The 21,381-nt window shown below is 43.6% G+C and overlaps 1 protein-coding gene across 1 annotated transcript in view; it reads left to right on the forward strand.

Moving 5' to 3' along the window:
* The window catches only part of LOC139755481 (FAD-dependent oxidoreductase domain-containing protein 1-like), a 167,747-nt gene that overhangs the window by 86,857 nt on the left and 59,509 nt on the right, over positions 1 to 21,381 (forward strand). The window contains exons 5-6 of the mRNA XM_071673819.1: positions 10,309 to 10,462; positions 13,028 to 13,173. Of these exons, the coding sequence (XP_071529920.1) occupies positions 10,309 to 10,462; positions 13,028 to 13,173 (300 nt within the window). The remainder of the gene's footprint in view (positions 1 to 10,308; positions 10,463 to 13,027; positions 13,174 to 21,381) is intronic.

The raw sequence follows: 21,381 nt of genomic DNA on the forward strand, positions 1-21,381 counted from the left end.
TGCGGGAAATGGCGAATAGTACGAAAGAAAAGAAAAAAGAAATATATATATATAAATATATATATATATATATATATATAAATATATATATATATATATATATATATATATATATATATATATATATATATATATATATATATATATATATATATATATATATATATAACATATATATATATATATATATATGAATGTGTTTGATGATAGAGTGGCAGATATAGGGTGTTTTGGTCGAGGTGGTGTGCAAAGTGAGAGGGTTAGGGAAAATGATTTGGTAAACAGAGAAGAGGTAGTAAAAGCTTTGCGGAAGATGAAAGCCGGCAAGGCAAAAGGTTTGGATGGTATTGCAGTGGAATTTATTAAAAAAGGGGGTGACTGTATTGTTGACTGGTTGGTAAGGTTATTCAATGTATGTATGAGTCATGGTGAGGTGCCTGAGGATTGGCGGAATACGTGCATAGTGCCATTGTACAAAGGCAAAGGGGATAAGAGTGAGTGCTCAAATTACAGAGGTATAAGTTTGTTGAGTATTCCTGGTAAATTATATGGGAGGATATTGATTGAGAGGGGGAAGGCATGTACAGAGCATCAGAGTGGGGAAGAGCAGTGTGGTTTCAGAAGTGGTAGAGGATATGTCGATCAGGTGTTTGCTTTGAAGAATGTATGTGAGAAATACTTAGAAAAGCAAATGGATTTGTATGTAGCATTTATGGATCTGGAGAAGGCATATGATAGAGTTGATAGAGATGCTCTGTGGAAGGTATTAAGAATATATGGTGTGGGAGGCAAGTTGTTAGAAGCAGTGAAAAGTTTTTATCGAGGATGTAAGGCATGTGTACGTGTAGGAAGAGAGGAAAGTGATTTGTTCTCAGTGAATGTAGGTTTGCGGCAGGGGTGTGTGATGTCTACATGGTGTTTAATTTGTTTATGGATGGGGTTGTTAGGGAGGTGAATGCAAGAGTTTTGGAAAGAGGGGCAAGTATGAAGTCTGTTGGGGATGAGAGAGCTTGGGAAGTGAGTCAGTTGTTGTTCGCTGATGATACAGCGCTGGTGGCTGATTCATGTGACAAACTGCAGAAGCTGGTGACTGAGTTTGGTAAAGTGTGTGAAAGAAGAAAGTTAAGAGTAGATGTGAATAAGAGCAAGGTTATTAGGTACAGTAGGGTTGAGGGTCAAGTCAATTGGAAGGTGAGTTTGAATGGGGAAAAACTGGAGGAAATAAAGTGTTTTAGATATCTGGGAGTGAATCTGGCAGCGGATGGAACCATGGAGGTGGAAGTGGATCATAGGGTGGGGGAGGGGGCGAAAATTCTGGGAGCCTTGAAGAATGTGTGGAAGTCGAGAACATTATCTCGGAAAGCAAAAATGGGTATGTTTGAAGGAATAGTGGTTCCAACAATGTTTTATGGTTGCGAGGCGTGGGCTATGGATAGAGTTGTGCGCAGGAGGATGGATGTGCTGGAAATGAGATGTTTGAGGACAATATGTGGTGTGAGGTGGTTTGATCAAGTAAGTAACGTAAGGGTAAGAGAGATGTGTGGAAATAAAAAGAGCGTGGTTGAGAGAGCAGAAGAGGGTGTTTTGAAATAGTTCGGGCACATGGAGAGAATGAGTGAGGAAAGATTGACCAAGAGAATATATGTGTCGGAGGTGGAGGGAACGAGGAGAATAGGGAGACCAAATTGGAGGTGGAAAGATGGAGTGAAAAAGATTTTGTGTGATCGGGGCCTGAAAATGCAGGAGGGTGAAAGGAGGGTAAGGAATAGTGATTTGGAGCGATGTGGTATACCGGGGTTGACGTGCTGTCAGTGGATTGAATCAAGGCATGTGAAGCGTCTGGAGTAAACCATGGAAAGCTGTGTAGGTATGTATATTTGCGTGTGTGGACGTATGTATATACATGTGTATGGGGGTGGGTTGGGCCATTTCTTTCGGGTGTTTCCTTGCGCTACCTCGCAAACGCGGGAGACAGCGACAAAGCAAAAAAAAAAAAAAGAATATATATATATATATATATATATATATATATATATATATATATATATATAAATCTTTCTTTCTTTTATACTTTTCGCCGTTTCCCGCGTTAGTGAAATAGCGTTAAGAAGAGAGGACTGGGCCTTTGAGAGAATACCCTCACCTCGCCCCACTTCTCTGTTCCTTCTTTTGGAAAAAAAAGAAAAAGAAAAAAAAACGAGAGGATGTGCTACGACACGCAGGGAATACATGGGAAGTATTCTTTCTCCCCTATCCTCAGGGATAATATATATATATATATATATATATATATATATATATATATATATATATATATATATATATATATATATATATATATATATATATATATATATATATATATGTATATATATATATATATATATATATATATATATATATATATATATATATATATATATACGACACGCAGGGAATACATGGGAAGTATTCTTTCTCCCCTATCCCCAGGGATAATATATATATATATATATATATATATATATATATATATATATATATATATATATATATATATATATATATATATATATATATATATATATTTTTTTTTTTATACTTTGTCGCTGTCTCCCGCGTTTGCGAGGTAGCGCAAGGAAACAGACGAAAAGAAATGGCCCAACCCCCCCCCATACACATGTATATACATACGTCCACACACGCAAATATACATACCTACACAGCTTTCCATGGTTTACCCCAGACGCTTCACATGCCTTGATTCAATCCACTGACAGCACGTCAACCCCGGTATACCACATCGCTCCAATTCACTCTATTCCTTGCCCTCCTTTCACCCTCCTGCATGTTCAGGCCCCGATCACACAAAATCTTTTTCACTCCATCTTTCCACCTCCAATTTGGTCTCCCTCTTCTCCTTGCTCCCTCCATATATATATATATATATATATATATATATATATATATATATATATATATATATATATATATATATATATATATATATATATATATATATATATATATATATATATATATATATATATATATATATATATATATATATATATATATATATATATATATATATATATATATATATATATATATATATATATATATATATATATATATATATATATATATATATATATATATATATATATATATATATATATATATATATATATATATATATATATATATATATATATATATATATATATATATTTTCAAAACTACTTCCTAATATGACAGAAGCAAGGATCATGCAAGCACATGAGAATCTAATGCGGTGAAGTTTTGGTAAAATGTTTGTACATGAGAACATTACTACTTGTTGCTTGTCAGTGATACTTAATATGTCTAATGATGTGCAACAGAAATCCCACAGAGAAGTTGTATACTTCAGTATAATGACACTGGAACTACAATGGAACAGGAACTTAATCCCAAGTGAGACCTTGCCCCTGCATCTTCCACTTTTTATATTGTGATAATGGTTTCCATACTTTGCTTATCATCCTCTCCCTGCCCTCTGACAAAGTTATGTACTCAGGGCTGTACAGGGACTTGGTAAAGAAGGCAGGAAGATTGCCACTTTTCATATATATATATATATATATATATATATATATATATATATATATATATATATATATATATATATATATATATATATATATATATATATATATATATATATATATATATATATATCTATACATATATACATATTTTTTTTTGTCGCGGTCTCCCGCGTTTGCGAGGTAGCGCAAGGAAACAGACGAAAGAAATGGCCCAACCCACCCCCATACACATGTATATACATACGTCCACACACGCAAATATACATACCTACACAGCTTTCCATGGTTTACCCCAGACGCTTCACATGCCTTGATTCAATCCACTGACAGCACGTCAACCCCGGTATACCACATCGCTCCAATTCACTCTATTCCTTGCCCTCCTTTCACCCTCCTGCATGTTCAGGCCCCGATCACACAAAATCTTTTTCACTCCATCTTTCCACCTCCAATTTGGTCTCCCTCTTCTCCTCGTTCCCTCCACCTCCGACACATATATCCCCTTGGTCAATCTTTCCTCACTCATTCTCTCCATGTGACCAAACCACTTCAAAACACCCTCTTCTGCTCTCTCAACAACGCTCTTTTTATTTCCACACATCTCTCTTACCCTTACGTTACTTACTCGATCAAACCACCTCACACCACACATTGTCCTCAAACATCTCATTTTCAGCACATCCATCCTCCTGCGCACAACTCTATCCATAGTCCACGCCTCGCAACCATACAACATTGTTGGAACCACTATTCTTTCAAACATACCCATTTTTGCTCTCCGAGATAATGTTCTCGACTTCCACACATTCTTCAAGGCTCCCAGAATTTTCGCCCCCTCCCCCAACCTATGATCCACTTCCGCTTCCATGTTTCCATCCGCTGCCAGATCCACTCCCAGATATCTAAAACACTTCACTTCCTCCAGTTTTTCTCCATTCAAACTCACCTCCCAATTGACTTGACCCTCAACCCTACTGTACCTAATAACCTTGCTCTTATTCACATTTACTCTTAATATATATATATATATATATATATATATATATATATATATATATATATATATATATATATATATATATATATATATATATATATATATATATATATATATATATATATATATATATTATCCCTGGGGATAGGGGAGAAAGAATACTTCCCACGTATTCCCTGCGTGTCGTAGAAGGCGACTAAAAGGGAAGGGAGCGGGTGGCTGGAAATCCTCCCCTCTCGTTTTTTTTTTAATTTTCCGAAAGAAGTAACAGAGAAGGGGGCCAGGTGAGGATATTCCTTCTAAGGCCCAGTCCCCTGTTGATAACGCTACCTCGCTAATGAGGGAAATGGCGAATAGTACGAAAGAAAAAAAGAAAATATATATATATATATATATATATATATATATATATATATATATATATATATATATATATATATATATGTATTTTCGTTTTTTTTTTTTTTGCTTTGTCGCTGTCTCCCGCGTTTGCGAGGTAGCGCAAGGAAACAGACGAAAGAAATGGCCCAACCCACCCCCATACACATGCATATCATACGTCCACACACGCAAATATACATACCTACACAGCTATCCATGGTTTACCCCAGACGCTTCACATGCCCTGATTCAATCCACTGACAGCAAGTCAACCCCAGTATACCACATCGATCCAATTCACTCTATTCCTTGCCCTCCTTTCACCCTCCGGCATGTTCAGGCCCCGGTCACATAAAAACTTTTTCACTCCATCTTTCCACCTCCAATTTGATCTCCCACTTCTTCTCGTTCCCTCCACCTCCGACACATATATCCTCTTGGTCAATCTTTCCTCACTCATTCTCTCCATGTGCCCAAACCATTTCAAAACACCCTCTTCTGCTCTCTCAACCACGCTCTTTTATTTCCACACATCTCTCGTACCCTTACGTTACTTACTCGATCAAACCACCTCACACCACACATTGTCCTCAAACATCTCATTTCCAGCACATCCATCCTCCTGCGCACAACTCTATCCATAGTCCACGCCTCGCAACCATACAACATTGTTGGAACCACTATTCCTTCAAACATACCCATTTTTGCTTTCCGAGATAATGTTTTCGACTTCCACACATTCTTCAAGGCTCCCAGAATTTTCGCCCCCTCCCCCACCCTATGATCCACTTCCGCTTCCATGGTTCCATCCGCTGCCAAATCCACTCCCAGATATCTAAAACACTTTACTTCCCTCAGTTTTTCTTCATTCAAACTTACCTCCCAATTGACTTGACCCTCAACCCTACTGTACCTAATAACCTTGCTCTTATTCACATTTACTCTTAACTTTCTTCTTTCACACACTTTACCAAACTCAGTCACCAGCTTCTGCAGTTTCTCACATGAATCAGCCACCAGCGCTGTATCATCAGCGAACAACAACTGACTCACTTCCCAAGCTCTCTCATATATATATATATATATTTTTTTTTTATACTTTGTCGCTGTCTCCCGCGTTTGCGAGGTAGCGCAAGGAAACAGACGAAACAAATGGCCCAACCCACCCCCATACACATGTATATACATACGTCCACACACGCAAATATACATACCTACACAGCTTTCCATGGTTTACCCCAGACGCTTCACATGCCTTGATTCAATCCACTGACAGCACGTCAACCCCGGTATACCACATCGCTCCAATTCACTCTATTCCTTGCCCTCCTTTCACCCTCCTGCATGTTCAGGCCCCGATCACACAAAATCTTTTTCACTCCATCTTTCCACCTCCAATTTGGTCTCCCTCTTCTCCTCGTTCCCTCCACCTCCGACACATATATCCCCTTGGTCAATCTTTCCTCACTCATTCTCTCCATGTGACCAAACCACTTCAAAACACCCTCTTCTGCTCTCTCAACCACGCTCTTTTTATTTCCACACATCTCTCTTACCCTTACGTTACTTACTCGATCAAACCACCTCACACCACACATTGTCCTCAAACATCTCATTTCCAGCACATTCATCCTCCTGCGCAGAACTTTATCCATAGCCCACGCCTCGCAACCATACAACATTGTTGGAACCACTATTCCTTCAAACATACCCACCCACATACACATGTATATACATACAGGACTACACATATACATACATATACAATTGAACATATGCATATATATACATATACAGACATATATATATATGTACACATGTACATGATTCATACTTCCTGCCTCTATCAATTTCCGTCGACAACCCGCCACACATGAAATGACCACTCCCTTCCCCGCACGCGCGCGAAGTAACGCAAGGAAAGGACAGCAAAGGCCACATTTGTTTACACTCATTACACTTATTTGTTTACACTTCATACTTCCTGCCTTTATCAATTTCCGTCGACACCCCGCCACACATGAAATGACCACCCCCTTCCCCGCAGGCGCGCGAAGTAACGCAAGGAAAGGACAGCAAAGTCCACATTTGTTTACACTCAGTCTCTAGCTGTCATGTCCAATGCACCGTAAGTACAGCTCCCTTTCTACATCCCGGCCCCACATAAGTTTCCATGGTTTACCCCTAGACGCTTCACCTGCCCTGGTTCAATCCATTGGCAGCACGTCGACCCCGGTATACCACATCGTTCCAATTCACTCTATTTTTTGCACGCCTTACACCCTCCTTCATGTTCAGACCCCGATCGCTCAAAATCTTTTTGACTCCATCTTTACACCTCCAATTTGGTCACCCACTTCTTCTCCACCCCTGACACGTCTTTGTCAGTCTTTCCTCACTCATTCTCTCCATGTGATCAAACTATTTCAAGACACCCTCTTCTGCTCTCTCAACCACACTCTTTTTATGGTCACACATCTCTTACCTTTTCATTACTTACTCGATCAAACCACCTCACATCACATATTATCCTCAAACATCTCATTCCCAAAACATCCACCCTCCTCCGCACAACCTTATGTATAGCCTACTTCTCGGAACCATATAACATTTTTGGAACCACTATTCCCTCAAACATACCCATTTTTGCTTTCCGAGATAATGTTCTTGCCTTCCACACATTCTTGAGCGCTTCTAGAACTCTCGACCCCTCCCCTACCCCGTGACTCAATTCCGCTTCCATGATTCCATCCACAGCCAATCCACCCCCAGATATCTAAAACACTTCACTTCCTCCAGTTTTTCTCCATTCAAATTTACCTCACAATTGAATCGTCCCTCAATTCTACTGTACCTAATAACCTCAGTCTTATTTACATTTACTCTCAGCTTTCTTCTTTCACACACTTTACCAAACTGCGTCACCAACTTCTGCAGTTTCTTACCCAAATCAGCCACCAACGCCGTATCATGAGCGAACAACAGCTGACTCACTTCCCCAGCCCTCTCATCCACAACAGACTGCATACTTGCCCCTGTCCCCTAAACTCTTCCATTCACCTCTTTAACAACCCCATTCACAAACAAATTAAACAACCTTGGAGACATCACACACCCCTGCCGCAAACCGACATTCACAGAGAACCAATCACTTTCTAGTCTTCCTACTCGTACACATGCCTTACATCCTCGATAAAAACTTTTCACTGCTTCTAGCAACTTACCTCCCTCACCGTTTACTCCTATTACCTTCCACAGAGCATCTCTATCAACTCTATCACATGCCTTATCCAGATCCATAAATGCTACATACAAATCCATTTGTTTTTCTAAGTATTTCTCACATATATTCTTCAAAGGAAACACCTGATCTACAGATCCTCTACCACTTTTGAAACTACACTGCTCTTACCCAATATGATGCTCTGTACATGCTTTCACCCTCTCACTCAATACGCTCTCATATGATTTCTCAGGAATACTCAACAAACTTATACTTCTGTAATTTGAACACTCAACTTTATCCCCTTTGCTTTTGTACAATGGCACTATACATGCATTCCGCCAATCCTCAGGGATTTCACCGTGAGCCATACACAAATTCAATATCCTCACTAATCAGTCAAGAACACAGTCACCCTCTTTTTTCATAAATTCAAATTCCACTGTAATACCATCCAAACCCGGTGCCTTACCGGCTTTCATCCTCTGCATAGCTTTCACTACCTCTTCTCTGTTTACCAAATGATTCTTCCTGACCGTCTCACTTCGCACACCACCTTGACCAAAACAAATCTGGCACTGCATCATCTAACATATTCAACAAACCGTCAAAATACTCACTCCATCTCCTCGCATCATCACTACTTGTTATTACCTCCTCATTAGCCCCCTTCACCGATGTTCCCATTTGTTCTCTTGCCTTCCGCACTTTATTTACCTCCTCCCAAAACACATTTATATTCTCCCTGTAATTTAATGGTAGTCTCTCACCCCAATTCTCATTTGCCCTCTAATTTTCCTCTTGCACATTTTTATTGACCGCCTGCCTCTTTCTTTTATACATCTCAAAGTCATTTGCATTATTTTCCTGCAACAATCATCGAAATGCTTCCCTCTTCTCTTTCACTAAAAATGTAACTTCTTTATCTCACCACTCAATACCCTTTATAATATGCCTACCTCCCACGCTTCTCATGTCACAAGCATCTTTTGCGCAAGCCATCACTGCTTCTCTAAATACATCCTATTCCTCCCCCACTCCCCTTACGTCATTTGCTCTTACCTTTTTCCATTCTGCACTCAGTCTCTCCTGGTACTTCCTTACTCAAGTCTCCTTCCCAAGCTCACTTACTCTCACCACTCTCTTCACCTCAACATTCTCCCTTCTTTTCTGAAAATCACTACAAATGTTCGGCTTCGCCTTCACAAGATAATGATCAGAAATCCTTCCAGTTGCACCTCTCAGCATATAAACATCCAAAAGTCTCTCTTTCACGCGCCTATCAATTAACACGTAATCCAATAACGTTCTCTGGCCATCTCTCCTACTTACATACTTATACTTATGTATATCTCTCTTTTTAAACCAGGTAATCCCAATCACCAGTTCTTTTTCAGCACATAAGTCTACAAGCTCTTCACCATTTCCATTTACAACACTGAACACCCCATGTACACCAGTTATTCCCTTAACTGCCATATTACTCACCTTTGCATTCAAATCAGTCATCAATGTAACCCGGTCTCGTGTATAAAAACTGCTAACATACTAACTCAACTGCTCCCAAAACACTTGCTTCTCATGATTTTTCTTCTCATGTCCAGGTGCATAGGCACCAATATTCACCCATCTCTCCCCATCCACTTTCATTTTTACCCATATCGATCTAGAGTTTACTTTCTTACACTCTATCTCATATGCCCACAACTGTGTCAGGAGTAGTGTTACTCCTTCCCTTGCTCTTGTCCTCTCACTAACCCCTGACTTTACTCCCAAGACATTCCCAAACCACTCTTCCCCTTTACCCTTGAGCTTCGTTTCACTCAGAGCCAAAACATCCAGGTTCCATTCCTCAAACATACTACCTATCTCTACTTTTTTCTCATCTTGGTTACATCCACACATATTTAGACACCCCAATCTGAGCCTTTGAGGAGGATGAGCACTCCCCGCATGACTCTTTCTGTTTCTCCTTTTAGAAAGCTAAAATACAAGGAGAGGAGGGTTTCTGGGCTCCGCTCCCGTCCCCTTTAGTAGCCGTCTACGACACGCATTTACAGTCGTAGTCTTCTTTATATCTTTTCTCGAGGTATTATAAACCTTTTCTTGTACATTAAGTAATTTTTTGTTGCCAGTTTTGACCCTTGGGCCCTACTGATGGGACTCAGACGTAAGGCTGAGTGGCTTGGGGCTCGTTACCTGGATGGTCGGGTTACGGACCTCATACACCGGCAGCAGGCCACTCCTGCAACAGGCCACACACCACCCAGGATCCTCACTACAGCCCAGGTTAGTCCCATTACTCCACATCCAAGGTTTTGTAATACCCTTTTATTACTTACTCGATCAAACCACCTGCACCACATGATCTCCTCAAACAATTTATTTCCTACACATCGACCTTCCTTCGAATATCCTCATATATGATGCATCTACTCAGATGACAACCTCTTTTTCTAAACATTCCTCAAAACTCCCAAATCCTTTGCCTCTTCAGCCAACCTATGACTCACTTCTGCTTCTATATCCACTCACAGTTATCTATAGCACTTCACTTCTTCCAAATTTACCCCAAACTAGGACCCCCTGAGTAACCTGTCGCTATATCTTGCTAAACCTAATACTCTTGCTCTTATTCACATTTAGTTTCACACATTCGTCTAAGCTTAGTCACCAACTACTGCAGTTTCTCACTTGAATCTGCCACCGGTGCCATGTCTTCAGGAAACAACAACTGACTCACATCCCTTACCATCCCATCCATAAATAAATTAACAGCTCTGGTGATGTCACACTCCCCTGCCACAGACATATACTCACCTGAAACAACTCTCCTCTCTTCCTACTCGTACACACGTCTTACATTGTCGATAGAAACTTCTCACTGCTTCTAGTAGCTTTCCTCTCACGTCAGTATTTTTCCAGATCTATAAATGCCACATCCTTCTGTTTTTCTAAGTATTTCTCACAAATTCTACGAAGCAAACATATGATCCACATATCCTCTGCCACTCCTGAATCCATACGGTTCCTCCCAATTCTTATGTTCCGGTCATATCCTCGCCCTCTCGATTGCCACTTTCCAATACAACTTATCAGGTACACTCAACAAACTTCAACCTATTTAGTCTGAACACTCACCTTTGTCTCTCTTGCCCGTACACAGTGACGCTATACATACATTCCACTAATCCTCAGGCACCTCACCATGATCCGTACATGAGCTGAAATTTCTTAAGTAATCACAGTTACGCAGTTTCATAATGAAATCAAACTGTATTACCATCCACTCCAGCCGCCTTGCCACATGTCATTTACGCAACGCTTTCACCTTATCTGCTTTCACCAAACAACTTGCCATGACACTCTCACCTCGTATGCCCGCCCAATCCTCCTGAATCAAGTACCCTAAATCCGTCACCCGTATCAGTACACATTTTTCTGACTGCATCTCTTCTTCTCCTTATCACTTGTTGTTACCACTGATTCATTTACGACATTACCGATGTTCCCATTTGTTGCGATTTTCTCTGACTATTAACTGTCAACTAAAACATTTACTTATTCTTTTTGAAGTATATTGATATCCCTCACCCCCAACTTTCATTTGTCCTCTTTTTATCCCCTGCACCTTCCTCTTGATCTGCTGTTCTCTCATGTACAATTCACCATCACTTACATTTCTTCCCTGTAAGTAGCATCCATATACCGCTTATTTCTCTTTCAGTAACAGCATTACTTAGTCGTCCTACCACTCACTGCTCTTTATCACCTGCCACCATGACTTCCTTCAATACTTTCCATTCCTCACCCACTCCTCTAGGTTTCAATACTCTCATCTTTTACCATTCTTCACTTAATCTCTCCTGGTATTTTTTTCGGACAAATCTCTTTCCTAAGTTTTCTAACTTTTGCCTTCCTCTTATCGCCCATATTATTTCATTCTTTTTCCGAGAATTTCTACAGATCTTCACCCTGTCCCAATCAGGTAATAATCAGATATCCCACCAGCTGTCCCTCTCATCGCATTCCCATCCATTAATGTCTGATTTGCTCGCTTATCAATTATTACGTAATTCAGTGATGCCCGTGTAATATCTTTCCTTCTCATATATACACCCATACACTCTTACGTAAGTTTCTCTTTAAAGCCAGTTATTTCCAATAACCAGGCCTTTTGCAGTACACATCTTCACATGCTGTTCACTATTTTTATTTACCCTACTGAATACTCTCTCCAGCTATACACTCAACTGTCGCATTACTTACTTTCACATATAAAACACCCATCAACACTGTTGACGCAGTCATTCAGCTACTTACATAACACTAGGATCTCTTCATCTTTTTTCTCACGGCCTTGTCCTCGTGCACCTGGCTCTTTCACACACTCCCACAACTTCTCTTTCAGCAACATTGCTACCCATTCCTTAGTTCTCGCCCTCACACCTGCCCCTGGCTTTACCCGTAAAACATTCCCATACCATTCTTCCCCCTTATTTTTGAGCTTCGTTTCACTCAGAGCCAGAATATCCAGGTATCTTTCCTCGAACATACTACCTAGTCCTTCTTTCTCCTCATCTTGGTTACATCCGCACACATTGAGACATCTCAGCCCGAGCCTTCGAGGAGGATGAGCCCTCGCCACTTGCTTCTTCTTCCGTTTCGTCTTTCCGAAAATGTAATAAAATAGGGGGGGGGGGGGGGGGGGCTCCACCTTCCCGCATCATAACTCTTACTTGCCTTCTGTGATAAACAAATAATATGTGGAAAATTTTCTTTCTCCTCTATCTCCAGGGGTAATTTCATAAAGTACTCTATTTGTTCTGACGTAATTGTGTGTTCTCCATACAGATAACAGTAAGAAGCGGGGAGAAACGAGACATACAATTCTCCACGCTTGTGGTAGCAGCGGGTGCGTGGTCCGGGGCCCTGGGTCGAATGGCAGGCCTAGGCTGCGGAACAGGCTTTCTGGCCACTCCCATACCTGTAGAGCCTAGGTAGGTGGGCATTTCTTTATCTACAGAACCCAGGAAGGTGGCCATTCCTTTACCTGTAGAGCCAGGTAGGTGGGCATTCCTTTACCTGTAGAGCCTAAGTAGGTGGACATTACCCGTAGAGCCCAGGTAGGTGGGTATTCCTTTACCTGTAAAGCCCAAGTAGGTGGGCATTCCTTTCCCTGTAGAGCCCAGGTAGGTGGGCATTCCTTTCCCTATAGGGCCCAGGTAGGTAGGTGTTCCTTCACCTGTAGAGCCCAAGAACGTAGGAATTTCTTCACATGTACAGCCGAGGTAGATGGGCATTCCTTTACCTGTAGAGCCCAGGTATTTGAGTATTCCTTTCCCTGTAGAGCCCAGGTAGATGGGCATTGCATTCCCTGTAGAGACCAGATAGCTCGACATTCCTTTACCTCTAGAGCCCAAGTAGGTGGGCACTCATTTACCTATAGAGCCCAGGTAGATGGGCATTCCTTTACCTGTAGAGCCCATGTAGGTGAGCATTTCTGCACTTATAGAGCCAGGTAGGTGGACACTCCTTAACCTGTAGAGCCCACGCAGGTGGGCAGTTCTTTATCTGTAGAGCAGAGGCAGGTTGGCATTCCTTTCCCTTTAGAACCCAAGTAGATGGGCATTACAATACAATAGAGCCCAGATAGGTAGGCATTTCTTTACGTGTAGAGCAAAGATAGGTGGGCTTTCCTTTCCCTGTAGAAACCTAGTAAGTAGGCATTCCTTTCCCTGTAGAGCGAAGGTACGTGGGCATTCCTTTCCCTGTAGAGCGAAGGTATGTGGGCATTCATTTACCTGTAGAACCGAGATAGGTGGATATTCCTTTCCCAGTAAAGCCCAGGTAGGTGGACATTCCTTTGCCTATACAGCCCAGGTAGGTGGGCATTCCTTTCCCTGTAGAGACCTGGTAGGTGGGCATTACTTGCCTGTACAGCCAAGATAGGTGGGCATTCGTTTCTCTGTAGAGCCCAGGTAGGTGGGCATTCCTTTAACTGCATAGCCCAGGTAGGTGGGAATTCCTTCCCATGTAGAGCACAGGTAGATGGGCATTTCATTACCCGCAGAGCCCAGATAGGTGGGTATACCATTTCCTGTAGAGCCCAGGTAGGTGGGAATTCCTTTGCCTGTAGAGCCCAGGTATTTGGGTATTCCTTTCCCTTTAGAGATCAGGTTGGTGGGCATTCCTTTTCCTGTAGAACCCAGGTAGTTGGGTATTCCTTTACTTGTATCACCCAAGTAGGTGGACATTTCTTTGCCTGTAGAGCCCAGATAGGTGGGCATTCCTTTCCCTGTAGAGCCCAGATAGGCGGGCATTCCTTTACCTTTAAAGCCCAGGTAGGTGGGCATTTTTTTAACAACAGAGCCTAGGGAGGCAGGCATTTTCTACCCGAAGAGCCCAATTAGATGGGCATTCCTTTACCTGTAGAGCTAAGGTCTGTGGGCATTCCTTTACCTGTAGAGCTAAGGTCTGTGGGCATTGCATTACCTGTAGAGCTAAGGTCTGTGGGCATTCCTTTCCCTATAACGCCCTGGTAGGTGAGCATTCCTTGCCTGTAAAGCGCAGGTGAGTGGGCGTTCCTTTCCTGTAGAGCCCAGATAGGTGGACATTCTTTTCTCTGCAAAGACCAGGTAGGTTGGCATTCCTTTACTTATATAGCCTAGGTAGGTGGGCATTCGTTTACCGGTAGAACCCAGATAGGTAGGCGTCCCTTTACATGTTTAGCTCGGGTAGGTGGGTATTTCATTAGCTTTAGAGCCCAGGTAGGTGGGCATTCCTTTACCTGTAGGACCTAGGTAAATGGGCATTCTTTTGCCTGTACAGCCCAGGTAGGTGGGCATTCCTTTGCCTATAGAGCAAAGGTAGGTTGACATTCCTTTGCCTGTAGAGCCCAGGTAGTTGAGCATTCCTATCCCTGAAGAGCCCATATAGGTGAGCATTCCTTTACCTGTAGGTGCCAAGGTAGGTGGGCATTCCTTTACCTGTAGGTGCCAAGGTAGGTGGGCATTCCTTTACCTGTAGGTGCCAAGGTAGGTGGGCATTTTTTTAACAACAGAGCCTAGGGAGGCAGGTATTTCTTTACCCGAAGAGCCCAGTTAGATGGGCATTCCTTTACCTGTAGAGCTAAGGTCTGTGGGCATTCCTTTCCCTATAACGCCCTGGTAGGTGAGCATTCCTTGCCTGTAAAGCGCAGGTGAGTGAGCATTCCTTTTCCTGTAGAGCCCAGGTAGGTGGGCATTCTTTTCTCTGCAAAGACCAGGTAGGTTGGCATTCCTTTACTTATATAGCCTAGGTAGGTGGGCATTCGTTTACCGGTAGAACCCAGATAGGTAGCCGTCCCTTTATATGTATGGCCCGGGTAGGTGGGTATTTCATTAGCTTTAGAGCCCAGGTAGGTGGGCATTCCTTTACCTGTAGGACCTAGGTATATGGGCATTCTTTTGCGTGTACAGCCCAGGTAGGTGGGCAATCCTTTACCTATAGAGCTAAGGTAGGTTGACATTCCTTTGCCTGTAGAGCCCAGGTAGTTGAGCATTCCTATCCCTGAAGAGCCCATATAGGTGAGCATTCCTTTACCTGTGAGTGCAAAGGTAGGTGGGCATTCCTTACCTGTAAGTGCCAAGGTAGGTGGGCATTCCTTTACCTGTAAGTGCTAAGGTAGGTGGGCATTCATTTACCTATAGAGCGCACGAAGGTGGGCATTCCTTTTCCTGTCGAGCCCAAGTTGGTGGACATTCCTTTAGTTGTAGAGCCCAGGAAGGTGGGCATTCATTTAAATGCAAGGCCCAAGTAAGTGGACATTCCTTTCCCTGGAGAGCCCAGGTATTTGGGCATTTCTTTACCTGTAGAGCCCAGGTATGTGGTTATTCCTTTCCTTGTATAGCTCAAGTTGGTGGATATTCCTTTCCATGTAGGGCTCAGGTTGGTGGATATTTCTTTGCCTGTATAGCCCAGGTAGGTGATCATTCCTTTCCATGTAGAGACCAGGTAGGTGGACATTCCTTTCCCTGTAGAGCCCAGGAAGGTGGGCATTTCTTTACCTCTAAAGCCCAGGTGGATGGTTATTTCTTAACCAGTAGCGCCCAGGTGAGTAGGCATTCCTTTCCCTGTAGAGTCCAGGTAGATGGGAATTCCTTTCCCTGCAGAGCACAGGCAGAAGGACTTCTCATCCTTGTAGAGCCCAGGTAGGTAGGTATACCATTCGCTGTAGAACCAAGGTAGGTGGGCACTCCTTTCCCTGTAAAGCCTAAGTGAACATTCTTATGCCTGTACAGTCCAGGTAGGTGGGCATTCCTTTGCCTGTAGAACCCATGTATTTGGGTATTCCTTTCCCTGTAGAGCTCAGGTTAGTGGGCATTCCTTTCCCTGTAGAACCCAGGTAGATGTGCATTCCTTTATCTGTACCACTCAGATAGGTGACATTTCTTTGCCTGTAAAGCCAAGGCAGCTGGGCATTCCCTTGCCTGTAAAGGCCAGGTAGCTGGGCAATCCTTCCCCTGTAGATTCCATATAGGTGGGCAATCCTTCCCCTGTAGATTCCATATGGGTGGGCATTCCTTTGCCAGTACGGCCCAGGTAGGTGGACATTCCTATGCCTGTAGAGCTCAGGCAGTTGGGTTTTCCTTTTCCTGCAGAGCACAGGTAAGTGAGCCTTCCTTGCCTGTACAGCGCAGATTAGTGGCATGCCTTTCCCTGTAAAGCCCAGATAGATGGGCATTCCTTTGCCTGTAGAGCTCATGTATTTGAGCATTCCTTTCTCCCTGGAAAGCCCATGTCTGTGGGCACTCCTTTCCTGTAGAACCCAGGTAGATGGGCATTCCTTTACCTATAGAGCCTAGGTAGGTGGGCATTCGTTTACCTGTAGAGCCCAGATAGGTAGGAACTCCTTTACATGTAGGGCCCAGGTAGGTGGACATTTCATTAGCTGTAGGATCTAGGTGTGTGGGCTTTCATTTGCCTGTACATCCCAGGTAGGTGGGCATTCCTTTACCTATAGAGCTTAGGTAGGTAGACATTCCTTTGCCTGTTGAGCCCAGGTAGTTGTGCATTCCTTTCCCCGAAGAGCCCATATAGATGGGCATTCCGTTACCTGTTGGTGCCAAGGTAGGTGGGCATTCATTTACCTATAGAACGCATGTAGGTGGGCATTCCTTTTCCTGTAAAACCCAACTCTATGTCCGGACATTCCTTTACCTGTAGAGCCCAGGAAGGTGGGCATTTCTTTAAATGTAAGGCCCAAGTAAGTGGCCATTCCTTTCTCTGTAGAGACCAGGTGAGTAGAGACTCCTTTCCCTGTAGAGCCCAGGTAGATGGGCATATCTTTACCTGTAGAGCACAAGTATTTGGGCGTTCCTTTACCTGTAGAGCCCAGGTAGGTGGGCATTGCTTTCGAGGTAAAGACCAGGTAAATGGAGATTCCTTTACCTGTAGAACCCAGGTATGTGGGCATTCATTTGCCTGTAGAAGCCAGGTAGGTGTGCATTCTTTTCCCTGTAGAGCCCAGGTATATGGGCATTTCTTTGACTTTACAGCCCAGGTAGATGTGCATTCCTTTCCCTGTAGAGCCCAAGTAAGTGGGCATTTCTTTCCCTGTAGAGCCCTGGTAGGAGGGTTTTCCTTTACCTATAGGGACCAAGTAGGTGGGCATTCATTTCCATGTAGAGACAAGGTAGGTGGACATTCCTTTCCCTGTAGAACCCAGGTAGGTGGACATTTCTTTACCTGTAGAGCCCAGGTAGGTGGATATTTCTTAATTTGCAGGGCCCAGGTAGGCAGGCATTCCTTTCCCTGTAGAGCCCAGGTAGGTGGGCTCTCCTTAACCTGTAGAGCTCAAGTAGGTGGGCATCCCTTTCCCTCTAGAACCCAGTTAGGTGGGCATTCCTTTCTCTGTAGAGGCATTCCTTTACCTATAAAATCTAGGTAGGTGGGCATAGGTTTACCTGTAGAGTCCAGATAGGTACGCATTCCTTTACATATAGGGCCCAGGTAGATGGACATTTCATTAGCTTTAGTGCCCAGGCAGGTGGGCATTCCTTTACCTGAAGGACTTAGGTAGGTGGGAATTCCTTTGCCTGTAGGTGCTAAGGTAGGCGGGCATTCATTTGCCTATAAAGCGCACGTAGGTGGGCATTCCTTATATTCTATGGCCCAAGTCGGAGGACATTCCTTTACCTATTGAGCCTAGGAAGATGGGCATTCCTTTAAATGTAAGGCCCATGTAAGTGGACATTCCTTTCCTTGGAGAGCCCAGGTAAGTGGAGATTCCTTTCCCTCTAGAGCCCTGGTTGGTGGACATTTATCTAAATGTAGAGCCCAAGTATGCAGGCATTCCTTCACCTGTAGGGCTCAGGTAGCTGGGTATTCCTTTCCTAGTAAAGACCAGGTAAGTGGATATTACTTTGCCTGTAAGGCCCAGGTAGGTGGGCATTTCTTTCCCTGTAGAGCCCTGGTAGCTGGGCATTCCTTCACCTATAGAGCCTAGGTAAGTGGGTATTCCTTCACCTGTATAGCCCAAGTAGGTGGGCATTCCTTTGCCTGTAGGGCCCAGGTAAGTGAACATTTCATAACTTGTAGAGCCTAGGTATATGGGCATTCCTTTACGTGTAGGACCTAGGCAGGTGGGCATTCCTTTGCCAGTACAGCCCAGGTATTTGGACATTCCTTTACCTGTAGAAACTAGGTAGGTGGAGATTACCTGTAAAGTCCACGTAGGTGAGCATTCCTTTACTTGTTGAACCCAGATAGTTGGGCATTCCTTTCCCTGCAAATCCAAGGTAGGTGGACATTCCTTTACCTGTACAGCCCAGGTAGGTGGGCATTCCTTTACCTGTAGAGCCCAAGTAGGTGGGTATTTCTCCACCTGTAGAGCCCAGTTAGGTGGGCATTCCTTTACCTGTAGAGCCCAGGTAAGAGGGAATTTTTTTCCATGAAGAGCCTATGTATGTGGACATCACATGCAGAACCCAGGTAAGTGGGCATTCCTTTACCTGTAGAGCCCAGATAGATGGGCAGTTCTTTACCTATAGAGCCCAGGTAGGTGGGCATTCCTTTACCCATAGGGCCCAGGTAGGTGGGATTCCTATACCTGTAGAGCCGATGTAGTTGAGCATCTATGTACTTGTAGAATCCATGTAGGTGGGCATTCACTAACCTAGTTTGGTGGGCATTCCTTTCCCTGAAGAGCCCTGGTAGGTAGGCGTTCCTTTACTTGTAGAGCCTAGGTAGGTGGGCAGTTTTTTACCTATAGAGCCTAGGTTGGTGGGCATTCCTTTCCCCATAGAACCCAGGTAGGTGGGCATTCCTGTAACTACCTGTACCACCTAGGAAAGTGGACATTCCTTTGTCTGTAGAGCCCAGGTAGGTGGGCATTCCTTATACTGAAGAGCCCATATAGGTGGGCATTTCTTTACCTGTAGAGCCCAGGTAGGTGGGTATTTCTTTCCGTGTAGAGCCCAGGTAGTTGGGCATTCCTTTCCCTGTAAAGCACAAGAAAGTGGGCATTACTTTGATTTTATAGCCCAGGTAGGTGGGCATCTCTTTGCCTGTAGAGCTCATGTATTTGAGCATTCCTTTTTCCCTGGAGAACCCATGTTTGTGGGCATTCCTTTCCCTGTAGAACCCAGGTAGATGGGCATTCCATTGCCTGTACCACCCAGGTAGGTAGACATTCCTTTGTCTGTAGAGCCCAGGTAGGTGGGCATGCCTTTACTTGTGTAGCCCAGGTAGGTGGGTATTTCTTTAACTGTAGAGCCCAGGTAGGTGGATATTCCTTTACCTGTATAGCCCTGGTAAGCGGGAATTCCTTTCCCTGTAGAGCGCAAGTAGATGGGCATTTCATTACCTGTAGAGCCCAGGTAGGTGGGTATACTATTCCCTGTAGAGGACAGGTAAGTGGGCATTTCTTTCCCTGTAAAGCCCATGTAAGTGGGCATTCCTTTGCATGTACAGCCCAGGTAGGTGGGCATTTCTTTACCTATAGAGCCTAGGTTGGTGGGAATTCCTTTACCCGTAGAACCCAGTTGGTTGGTCATTCCTTTACCTACCTGTACCACCCAAGCAAGTGGACATTCCTTTGCCTGTAGAGCCCTAGTAGGTAGTCATTCCTTTCCCTGTGGAGCCTATATAGGTGGGCATTCCTTTACCTGTGGAACAGAGATAGGCTGACATTCCTTTCCCTGTAGAGCCCAGGTATTGGGCATTACTCTACCTGTAGAGCCTAGTCTGGTGGGCATTCCTTTCCTTGAAGAGCACAGGTAGGTAGTCATTCCTTTACCTGTAGAACTCAGGTAGGTGGGCATTTCTTTACTTGTAGAGCCTAGGTTGGTGGGTATTCCCTTCCCTGTAGAACCCAGGTAGATAGGCATTCCTTTGCCTGTACCACCCAAGTAGGTAGACATTCCATTGTTTGTAAAGCCCCGGTAGGTGGGCATTCCTTTACCTGTATAGCCCAAGTACGTGGGCATTTCTTTAACTGTAGAGCCCAGGTAAGTGGATATTCCTTTACCTGTATAGCCCAGATAGGTGGGAATTCCTTTCCCTGTAGAGCACATGTAGATGGGCATTTCATTACCTGTAGAGCCAAGGTAGGTGGGTATACCATTTCCTGTAGAGCACAGATAAGCGGGCATTTCTTTCCCTGTAAAGCACATGTAAGTGGGCATTCCTTTGCATGTACAACCCAGGTACGTGGGCAATCCTTTGCCTGTAGAGTCTAGGTATTTGGGTATTACTTTCCCTGTAGAGACAAGGTTGGTGGGCATTCTTCTCCCTGTATAACCCAGGTATTTGGGTATTCCTTTCCCTGTAGAGACAAGGTTGGTGGGCATTCTTCTCCCTGTACAACCCAGGTAGATGGGTATTCCTTTACCTGTACCGCCTATGTAGGTGGACATTCCTTTGCCTATAGAGCCAAGGTACCTAAAGAGCCCAAGAAGGTTGGAATTTTCTTACCTCTAGATCTCAGGTATGTGGGTATTTCTTTACCTTTAGAGCCCAGTTAGAAGGGCATTCCTTTCGCTGTTGAGCCAAGGAATGTGGGCATTCCTTTCCCCGTAAAACCCAGGTAAGCGGGCATTCCTTTGCCTGTACAGCCCATATAGGTAGGCATTCCCTTACCTGTAGAGCCCAGGTAGGTGGGCATTCCTTTCCCTGCAGAGCACAGGTAGGTGAGCATTTCTTTACCTGTAGAACCCAAGTAGTGT

The sequence above is a fragment of the Panulirus ornatus genome, chromosome 19 (assembly GCF_036320965.1).
Source record: "Panulirus ornatus isolate Po-2019 chromosome 19, ASM3632096v1, whole genome shotgun sequence".
Taxonomy (NCBI): Eukaryota; Metazoa; Arthropoda; class Malacostraca; order Decapoda; family Palinuridae; genus Panulirus; species Panulirus ornatus.